The 11298-nt window shown below is 38.3% G+C and overlaps 1 protein-coding gene across 4 annotated transcripts in view; it reads left to right on the top strand.

Annotated features, from left to right (window-relative positions):
- Nucleotides 1–11298, top strand: part of ARL15 (ARF like GTPase 15) — a 432647-nt gene that overhangs the window by 206779 nt on the left and 214570 nt on the right. For 2 of the 4 annotated variants that reach the window (XM_024119582.3, XM_024119575.3), the window contains one exon: nucleotides 3999–4207. In XM_024119582.3, the coding sequence (XP_023975350.1) occupies nucleotides 3999–4207 (209 nt within the window). Of the gene's footprint in view, nucleotides 1–3998; nucleotides 4390–11298 lie in introns of those variants that run through there. The other 2 variants (XM_055086555.1, XM_055086556.1) reach the window with 1 other exon arrangement.

The raw sequence follows: 11298 nt of genomic DNA, 5'->3' as shown, positions 1-11298 counted from the left end.
TTTTTTTTTTTTTTTTTTTTTTTTGGTATGCGGGCCTCCCTCTGTTGTGGCCTCTCCCGTTGCGGAGCACAGGCTCCGGACGCGCAGGCTCAGCGGCCATGGCTCACGGGCCCAGCCGCTCCGCGGCATGTGGGATCCTCCCAGACCGGGGCGCGAACCCGGTTCCCCTGCATCGGCAGGCGGACGCGCAACCGCTGCGCCACCAGGGAAGCCCCCCCCCTTTGATTTTTAATCTAAATGAACAGAGTATAGATCAGGTTTGAGTTTGGTATTTATCCTTTTCATATAACAATTGTAATTTCAGGGACACAGAGCACACAATTGCCAGTCATTAGAATAAGAGCAGGCTCAGACTGCTGTTAGATATGCTGTCCTGTGTGTGTTACCCCGTGTGGAGTTGGTTTGTAGGTTAGGAATGCTGGGATGTAGGCAATCAAACAGGTGTTCCGAATTTCCCCAGTTAGGCTCACTTCTCAAAGCACCTGGCAGCTGGGTGGGTGACACATCCATTTCTCATTTGAAGTTGGTGAGTGAACTTAAGGCCCACTCAGCTGGACTGAACAGCTGTATCCCCCCACCCCACCCCATTCCTGGTTTCCTCGGCCCTGTCGGCCCTGATCTGGGTTGAGGCTGCTGCTCTCTAAAGCTGTTTTGTGGGAGGCTGAACTGCAACTTACAATTCCAAGCTCACTGCTTGTGATGAAAGTCAGAAATGCTAAGATTGGGCAGATGACTGTGTAGCAGGAGATTAAAGAAAAGGGTCTTTGCAATATTAATAACATTCATATATTATGTCGTATACAGGGCATTTTAAAAAGTTATGGTATTTGGTTTTGTCTCATCCACCAACACAGTCCTGGGACTATCATTTCATCTCACTAGGTTCCTTATGGGCTCCTAAATGTGACAGGTGAAAATAGTTTCTTCTTGAAAGATGACTTCACAAGTTGGATTTCCAGTATGTCCGACATATTTCCAGTGAACGAGTTCCATTAAATCATGCATCTAGTATTCTTCTCCTATACTTCACTCCCTGGATACCCTCCAATGCTATGGCCATATTTTTTTCCTCTCATACATTTGCAGACCTCATTGTAATCAGCATTACTTTACAGGCTTTGAGGGTTTGAGCTAAGAGGAATAATGGCTTTCTAAACTTGTAGGTCCTAGCTCAGTGACTTGTGTAGAGTAGACAATAATACTATTCATTGAATTAATTGGTTGGGAAATGTTCTTGGACAGGTTCCCACTCTAAGCATTAATATATATAAGCACTTAGATACCTTTTATTCTAACAGGTTCCCTTTTCCCCCTCTTGGCTTATGTGGTAGTAGAGTTCTTTATTTAGCTTTGTCACCTTTCTGGTCGATGATCCTTCTATTTCAATCACAGTAGACCTAAATATATTCCTAGTTGCTTAGCCTTGGACACATTATGTAATTGTTTTGTGTCTTGATTTCCTTATTGATAAAATGAGAGTGATAAAAGTACCTACCTCATAAGACTGTCATGGGCCAGTGACTTAATACATGTAAACACTTTGCACAACCAACATTTATTTCAGAACTGGAGTTGGTCAACCTCAACTGCTGGTTGGCTATGGATACAAAAGTTCAGCGAAATCAATGAAAGCATTCTGTGAGCACTAATGAGGTCTATAGAATTTATGATAAAGCATGTTGCATATATTCTTATTATATGAAAATTGTGTGCTACACATCCTTTATGTAGGTAAAATGTATAAAAAGCTTGTGTATAGATACATGTACGCACAGCATTTTTGTTATTTTAAACATTTACCACCAGGTAACACTGTCCCTACTTTTGTTCTTCAAGCTTATGGATGTTTCTCTCCCATATGGATAATGTCTGGATGTAGCCTGTAGCAGATGTTGTTGGTACCCTACCCAGATCTCCTTTACTGGGCCAGTGCATCCATCTCCCAGCTGCTGCGGGTATTGGCTGCTAATGACTCACACCTGTACCCTTCTCCAGAGGCCTGCCCTTGGCTGACAGTAATTGCCTCAACCAAGTATGTTGGGGAGATTATGAGATCATGCCCCAGCCCCCTCTCCTGTTCCCCAGGGGTGGCTCAGAGCCAATGACTGTTCAGGGGTATAACAGCCCAGCCCCCTTGCCTTTTGGATGGGGCAAATTCCGTGGTTCAGTCCACGTTCTAGAACTGCTCATTGGATCAGACTGAGGCCAGATTTCTGAGACCATATCTTTGTGTAGGTCCTTCCCCCATTCTGGCTTGCTTCTTTCACTCTTGTTTCTCCTGACAGCGCTCTGTCTATACGCAGGTGTGTAAGAAATGCCGTCTCAGGCTCTGCATGTAGGGGACCTGACCTAAGATGTTGCTAATTTCAGTGCCCCTATTGTTTTCTTAGTTCCACCATCACTTATGCAACTAATTCCCTATATTAAATAATCGCTGGCTTAAATTTCCTCTCTTTGTTTTGTTTTCTTGGTTGGACCCTGCCTGATAGGCATTAACCCTGCTCATATCCCCTGTCTTTACATATTTTAGGTTGCTCAACATCAAATGCCCTTCTTCTTATTATATACCTGGTTATTTCTCATAGTATTTTGATGAATACCCCAGATTTTAGCATCTCAAAATAAGTTTCAAAGCCTGAGTCAATTACACCTCCCTTTTAGGATTGTTGTACGAATTGTATGAGCTATTTTTTTTTGAAAATACTTAGCTCTGTGCCTGGAATGTAGAAGTTCTTAATAAATGGTAGTTGTTTGGTTGATATTACTCTTTTAAGAGACTTGCCCAGTCTGGATAAGATGCCTCATCCCTTGTTCCCAGAGAACCCTAATAAGTTCCTCTATCACAGTGCTTTATTACTCTTTATTATAATCTTTGTTTTTTATTCTATTTCTCCCAGAAAAATAAGAGCTTCTCAGTGTCATCTAGTGGTATATTGGCTCTCCAGGGGAAGAAAAGACCTGACAGATAGCTTTTGCTGATTTTTCTTGGTGAAAATACTCCTACCCTGTCCATTTTCAAGCTACCAAAATGATGTCACTGAACAGTGTTGGGAAGAGACACACAATTGGCACACCAACTCCAGTCTCTACTCTGAATCCCTAACAAACACTCAGCACAGTATATCCACCACAGGAGCTAGATGTTCAAGAGATGCCTAAAATATAGTTATTGAGTGGTCAGAACTTGATTATATGCCCTAAATTGGTGAAATTCCTTGATATCTAATTTTTGTTATGTAACCAATAACTTGTATTGGTTATATAACTCCCCCCCGCCCAGTACACACATATGCACAAAAATTGCCCATGCTATTCATGAATCAGAGAAAAGGAAGTATTCATCATGATGTAATGGGAAATACCCATGCCCTCCCTGGGCAAGTTGCCTACTAACTCAGACACAGATCTCAAGTTTGTGATTTGCTATACACATGAATGGAGCTTAGTCACTTCACCTCTCTTGGCCCCAGTTTCCTCAGAGTTGGAAGCCTAATTAGTGTATAATTTCATTTCCTCCTTCCCTCATTTTCCTCATTCCTGTATCAAACTTTGAGTTGTACATTATGCTAGATATTGGAAATATGACAAGGAATAAGACTTGGCCCTGGCTGAAGAGCATCTCAATATCTTTTTCTATGAACATCCCATCAGACTGAGGCCAGGAGTGTGCTCATTGCCAAATGGTGTTATGCAGATGTACCAAAGGCCAAGATTTCACGTCATTACAAACTTTAGCACTTTGACACATAAAGGTATTGTGCTAATAGTTTTAACTTTCTGGATAAATTAAACAAGGCTGTCCTGATCAGTGTAAGCAGTTCTCAGAAAATGTCAACAAGATGATGTTAATGGTATGGAGAGAGCCCTTGGTGAACAGCTTGGTTTTGCTGCTCTCTGAGTTAGGCTCAAACTCAGTCTGTAGGGAGGGCAGTTTTTTCAGGACTATTTCAGTTGCTGAAAGCTGTTTTTAAGAGGAGAATTTGTTTTGTTTTTGACAGGGGCTGATAATATCCGGAAATACTGGAGCCGCTACTACCAAGGATCTCAAGGGGTAATATTTGTATTAGACAGTGCCTCTTCAGAAGATGATTTAGAGACTGCTAGAAATGAACTGCACTCAGCTCTTCAGCACCCACAGTTATGCACTTTACCATTTTTAATATTGGCCAATCATCAAGACAAGCCAGCGGCTCGATCAGTACAAGAGGTATGTCTCATTAAGGCGACAGCTCTTTGTCTGTCTTGTTTGTTGACTTTTGCTGCCATGTTGGAATCTGAAAAGATTCCTGTAGTTGGAGATATGCTGGTTATACTGTTTTGCAACATGAAACCTAAGTTTTTTTTAGAAAACAGAAAGCCTATATCAATCTGATAAGAATTATTATTCACACCCCTAACCCCACTTGGAGACCATAGATTTTTTATTTTTTAACTATTTAGCAAAAGTTAAAGGATTTATAGGAATATATTTCTCATCTATTTTAAAGGGCTAAAGGCCTGGTCATTTAACTTTTTTTTTTTTTTTTTTTTACCTCGACAGCTTACTTAGTTCATTCTTCTTTTCAAGGAATGCGTCGTGTGTATTACCATGCATCACTTGCCCTCAAATGTTGTGTTCTTGTCCCTCTGAAATGCTCACTGTGGACGAGAAGCAATGGGTCCTATTCTGTAATCAGCCAGGCTGAAAATTGATGTCTTATCTTGCAAGTTCCATGACAGCAAATACCTTTTAGTATGGACCCATTCTTTATCTTCCATATTTAATTTCATTTCCTAGCTTGTATCTTTCCTATAAAAGCATGAGACTAATTCTGGGCAGATAATCAGTGTCTCAGCAGAGTTTCTGATTCATGGTACTAAAGTAATAAGATATGTGAATAGCTTTCAAAACTTAAATTATAGTAAATTTTAACCTTAAGAACAGTGAAATCTAAACTCTTGATGTATTCCTTTACACCTGTAACTTTCAGGATGTGTTCCATTACTTCCCCCACGCCCCCCGTTCAAAAATTGTGTGCTTCTTTTAGTGACTTCGGAATAATAGGAACCACATTGCCCTTTAGTCTGAAAAATGGATGAGGAGCCAAGGACATACATAACATGTTCTAACTCCAGACTCTCTCCCACTTTGTGTGGGACCCATGGGCAAATAGCTTTGCCCCTGTGCCTGTCTTCTCACCTGTAAAATGGGAATAATGTGATTTTTTAAAAATGAGAAGTGAGTGGGATTAATTTGAAGTGTAGGAGGTACTGTATATAGAGAATTGTCATTTATTTTAGAAAAGTAGTAAAGAAGGCAAGGATTTCTTATTAAATAGAGCTTATGTGTATCTTTAGTCGCCTCACTCAGAATTAAGTAGTTAGCACCTTTTTCCTTTTTAGATTTTGTGAAATACCTTATGGATAACATTGAGTGATTAAGATAAAAAGAGTAATACAAATCTATTTAGACAGTCATCAGTGTGCAGATCTTCAACATTGTAATTGGGTGCCTTCCTGATCTGTTCTTAAGAACTCAGGTACATCTTTTAACTTCTTAGCACCAGTTTTTCTGTCTGTAAAATGGATATAATAGTGTATAATGATGGGTAGTTATGAATGTTAGATTAGTTTATGTTTATAAGGTGCTTTGCTGAAAATGCATTGGTATTCTGAGATTCATTGTGGAAAATATACTTTTTTTTTCTTTTTAATTTAAGAAACTGTTTATATGTTTCCATAGACATCAAAAAAAGAAACTAATGTGTTCTTTAAACCTAATATATGACTCATGGTAATCCTCCATAGGAATTAAAGACTGCTACATTGAATAAAGGAAGCTTTTAACAATTGATTGCTTTGGAGTATGCCATGTGGGTGTTGGCTGGCTGTCTCTCCTAGGAAAAGGGCAACTATCTTTTTGTGATTCATCTTTTAGTAAGAAGAAGTGAATGTAGAGTAATCATAGATATACTTTGAAAATTATTCTAAACTTGTATATACTGGAACATATGTGACTTTGACTTTTCCTTTTTACTCATATCCATTTTAAATGAACTTTCCTCAAAATTTTGACTTGTGATGGAATTTGCAAATACCATTTTGAGGACTGCTCTACGTAAAGCATTTTCCCTATGATTATATAAACACGTACTATTCCAGGTGCATGTTAACATTTTAGACTGCCCTAATTGAATTCATGGACAAATTCCATTGTAGATCTTGAACTTATCGAAACATAATGAAGTGCTTAAACTTACTTTGGATTTGGGAGAGAAAGAAATGGAAGCGTCCTATTTTCCCCATTCCTTGAACAACAGAGGTTTCTCAGTGTAGTTATTATGATGCTTTGCTGCAGTACTCCTAGGAATGTTTCAGGAATTAAATTAATACCTTATTGTTAGCATAAAAATGGAATTGTAAAATGGAATCTTAAACTTTTTTATAAATAGTAACCTCAGAATGGTTGGGAGTAGGCACGAGTAGAAGAGGAGATAGAAGATTGAGAAATGAGCAAAGTTACGTGTTACTTGAAATGTTTTGAGAAGTCGTCATCTGTTTATTACTTTCTTTCCTGATCCTAAAGGTATTACGTGCTGTGTGCTGCTCTGTTGCTTATAAACATTTTTATTCATTTGTACCTGCTCATTTGTGTGCACTTTGTGGAATTTCCAAATACTAAAAAGATGGTGTTTTACTCTGCAGAATACCTGTGAATTTTAGGTAAAATTCTGTTCTTTCAGAACCAGGGAAAATGCATTCAGTTTACCAAGAAGCACAGAACAATTCTTTGATGCAGTTAAGAAAAGATGAGGCATAGAGGCTCCTTGATTCTTCCCCTCCTCCCATTGAAATTATTACATTTTGTGCTTAATGCATTATGCAAAAATTTTGCAATTATTTAGCCTGTCACTGGAGTAAAACTTTAAGAATTCATTTATCATTTAATGAGAATATCAGGTTACCACGGAGCTTAGAAGCTGGTAGGAGGTGGTGAAATCCAAAGGAGAAAGCTGAATTATCACTTGGATTCCAACAGAGGATGAAAATCATCAGGAAGTTATGTATTTAGTTCCCTCCTCTATGATGTGAGTTTTGCTAGGTTTGTGTTGAGAAGTAAGTTAAGATAGGAACAATGGTTAAAATTACTATGTAACCCACTGACAGAGGGCAACATGCCCAATTATTTTGTTGCCCTTTTAGAAAGCAAGTGGAGTCTTGTGCATTGCAGTGTTTCCCTTTCTGTGATATACCTACCTGGTAATGACCTATGTTTAACTTACCAGAATGTTAAAATTTTATGCCTTGAGACTCGATAGTAGAAACATGTTTTTTAACAAATAAGCTTTTTTTTTTTTTTTTTTTTTGTAATAACAAAACACTGGGAAAAAGAACACCCTTTACATACTGTCTGAAAGCCAAGCAGTTCTTGCAACAGATGTTTGTTGTATTCACTTTAGGGAGGTGTAGTTACCACAGTTTTCCAGAATTTACTCATATCAACTATTTTCCTCTGTAGGAAACATAATATAAAAATCTATAATTATGTCAAGTGACCCACTTGATTCATTAGGGAAAATTCTGGTCTAATATAAATGATAAAGCTTTCTAAAACAAGAATCATCTTAAGGGCAAATAGGTTGGTTTTTTATTTGTATTGAATTGTAATTGTATCTAATTTCTTTTACAGCTCCCATGGGAGAGCATACTTCAGTTCTGAAGTTATTTAATAGATCAGGAGGATTTTATGAGAAGTTAAGTTGATAGAGTAGCCAATAAAAGTAATCCTGTTTTCCCTTGACACAGTTGCTGATTGTGATTCTTTTACCTCCTAGCTTTTTCAAACCTTATTCTCATTTTATTGGGCATTAGCATGTCTTATAAAATAACACATTTTGTCAACATGAAAGAAATAGTTTATCCTTTCAGCAATCTAATCTGATTTGATATTCATTCATCTCCTTAATCCAAAAGTATTTAACTTTTTCAGACATCGTACATCAAAAATACTGAGTTAACTTGAATATTTTATATTAAAGCCAATATTAAGAAATATGAAAGCTAATAGAACACTGTAAATCAACTGTACTTCAATTTAAAAAATGTAAAAAAGGATGAAAACTGTGAAACATAGAATTTTGAAGTAGAATTATAAGGTCAGATGACACTATTTGGTTCCATGGCTCATTAATTGTAGCATAGGAAAATCCAGCTTGTAAATTAGGATGTCAGCATTAAAGTTGAAATTTGTAATCAGGCATTTCCCAGTTTTTGCTCAATTGTAATTTAGTTCGTTATTGTGATGTACATAGAATGTGGTGTTCTATTTGAGAAGAATAGAAGAGTATTTGTATTTCTGTAATGATATAGACATTACTTTTTTAGACCATGTTTTGTTTTGATTATCAATATTCATGTTTTTTGAATAGTACTTTCAGTATTCACCGTGTCATGAATAGTTTATCTAGTTCTCAGTTTTTAGTCTAGACATTTTCTGGAAGAGAGTGCTAATATATGTTTTATGTTATTTAACTATTACATTTAAATATAATTACTTCTTGTTTATAGATAATTATTTCTACGTCGTGTACTTTTCCCCCTTCCTACAAAGGGCCAGAGAGAGTTTTGCAAGATTGAAATTTTTGGACACTGTTTGTCTGTAAATAATCCGCTAGTTTAAAATTTCTATATTTACACTGCTTGAGAGGAGAGCTGTTCTTTTCTGGTAGTTCTATGAAGTAATGAATATCATCTCTGATTTTACATAACAAATCTTTTATTAGAAGTGCAAAGCAGTGTTTAAATCACATAAAATCTCAGCTTAATTTAATATTACTTTCTGTATATGGAGAGAAATGTGTGTGTTTGTGTGCGTGTGTGGTATAGTCATTGTAAAGTGTCATATACTTTAAATCTTAAGAGTCTTCCAAATATCTTGACCTGCTTCTTGGCAGCATTTTAGAATACTGATTCGATTTCACATAGAACAGTGTACATACCTATTGTGTGAGCAGTTTGAAAACTCCCTTATGGGATGTACACTTATCCTAAAGTGATACAACTTATTTTTTGTCCATTCCTTACAGATGTACTCCATTCTGTTACAGTTTAATCTTGGGGAAACAATGAGACCATTTGGAAATCAGTTTTCCATTGAATGACTCAGTGATCTCTTGAAACTGTTTACTCACTTGCAAGAGAAGCTGAAATCGCAATCATTTCAATAGTTAATTACAAAAGTGTCATTATTCTAGAGCAACTTTTAGAGACTACTTGAAACAGCCAGAATATTTTATTTATTGTGCTTTTAAAAAATTGGGGGCTTCCCTGGTGGTGCAGTGGTTGAGAGTTCGCCTGCCAATGCAGGGGACACGGGTTCGTGCCCCGGTCCGGGAAGATCCCACATGCCGCGGAGCGGCTGGGCCCGTGAGCCATGGCCGCTGAGCCTGAGCGTCTGGAGCCTATGCTCCACAGCGGGAGGGGTCGCGGCGGTAGGAGACCCGCGTACCGCAAAAAAAAAAAAAAAATTAAAAAAATAAATAAATAAATAAATTTATTTACTTATTTGTTTGTTTATTTATTTATGGCTGCATTGGGTCTTCCTTGCTACGCGCTGGCTTTCTCTAGTTGCGGTGAGCGGGGGCTACTCTTCATTGTGGTGCGCGGGCTTCTCATTGCAGTGGCATCTCTTGTTGCGGAGCACGGGCTCTAGGTGCGTGGGCTTCAGTAGTTGTGGCACGCGAGCTCAGTAGTTGTGGCTCGTGGGCCCTAGAGCGCAGGCTCAGTAGTTGTGGCACACGGGCTTAGTTGCTCTGCGGCATGTGGGATCTTCCTGGACCAGGGCTCGAACCCGTGTCTCCTGCATTGGCAGGCAGATTCTTAACCACTGTGCCACCAGGAAGTCCCTTTATTGTATTTTGATGTGCTTTTTCTTTTTATATGCATTCCTTTAAAAAAAATTAATTTGTATATTTGATTTCATTGATTCTAAATCTAGCCATCTTGATCTCACCATTCTAGGGAACCCCGTATACCTGTGTTTCTTGTACCCACCAGGCAATATGATGAGAATATGCCCTGCCCACTGAAAACTAAAGAAATTCCTGTTAACAAATATGTTACATAAGAAAGGTCCCTTCTATCTAGAGAATCGTTTAGGTGGGATAACAGAGTAATACATTTGAAAATATAAAGTGTGTACGCAAAACGAATTCATTATGTTCTTTTATAAAACCACCATTTCCTTCCACTTTCTTCCTTTATTCAGTCACATGCATATCTTCATTTTTTGTAAAGCTGGCAGGTTTTGGAACCTCGTCCAATTCTTACTTTCCTCCTCCAGACAGGTTAGTGCCCGGCTCTCTCACCTGTAGTACTTTTCAGAATTCCCTGGTTGTTTATATCCCCGCATCTCCTCCCTTCCTCCCTATACCCCAACACAGACCGGAAAGAACAGACTTCCTGTTTTTCACAATACCCATATTAAAAATCAGTGTTATCTTCTAATTCCTTCTAGAATCAAATGAAACACCACAGATTTAATAGGTTAATGTGCTTGAGAATTGAATTCCCTTTTCTTTTCTCTGTCATTTCATCTACTACTCACGATTCCTGTTGCCATAGGAAAACCACCTAAAGCTTATGTGTCGCAAGAAGTTTTCCGGATACCAATGACTGAGATAGATGCCCTCCTGTGACTTCCCAAGGCATCCTGGTGTTATCCTAATCATAAAGATTAGAATTAATTGCCTGTTAACTTTTCTGTCTACCCTTCAAGATTGCAAGCTACTTGAAGGACAGGAATTCTTGTTTGTTTATGTCTCTGTGCTCACTCTATGTTGTTTGAATGAATACTACCTCTGAGTCTTTCTGTATGTGCTTCCCTGTTGGCTTAATGCCATCAGCTTTGTCTAGATTTCCCTACTCTCCTTTTACTCAGTATGACTCATCTATTTCCATCCTTGAATATAAAAATTTTCCTTTTCCTCTGCATCAAACCCTGGCCTTTGAATATTGCTCACGAACCACATCTTCTATGAAACCTCACCACTCCAACCCTGTTAATAGTGTTTAAAAGCTTCAATCTGTTAACTACCATATTTACAAAAGTTTGTTTTAATGTCTTTTTATGTACTTATATTTGTTCACTTGAGGACTTTGCTTACAACAGGTTACTATTTTCTTCCCAAGTCCCTCATAAAAAGTGAGGACAGGGCTTCCCTCGTGGCGCAGTGGTTGAGAGTCCGCCTGCCGATGCAGGGGACACGGGTTCGTGCCCCGGTCCGGGAAGATCCCACATGCCGCGGAGCGGCTGGGCCC

This window comes from Physeter macrocephalus, chromosome 8, assembly GCF_002837175.3.
Source record: "Physeter macrocephalus isolate SW-GA chromosome 8, ASM283717v5, whole genome shotgun sequence".
NCBI classification, from domain to species: Eukaryota; Metazoa; Chordata; class Mammalia; order Artiodactyla; family Physeteridae; genus Physeter; species Physeter macrocephalus.
The sequence above is the reverse complement of the archived record's forward strand: the minus strand, read 5'-3'. Positions and strand labels throughout refer to the sequence as shown.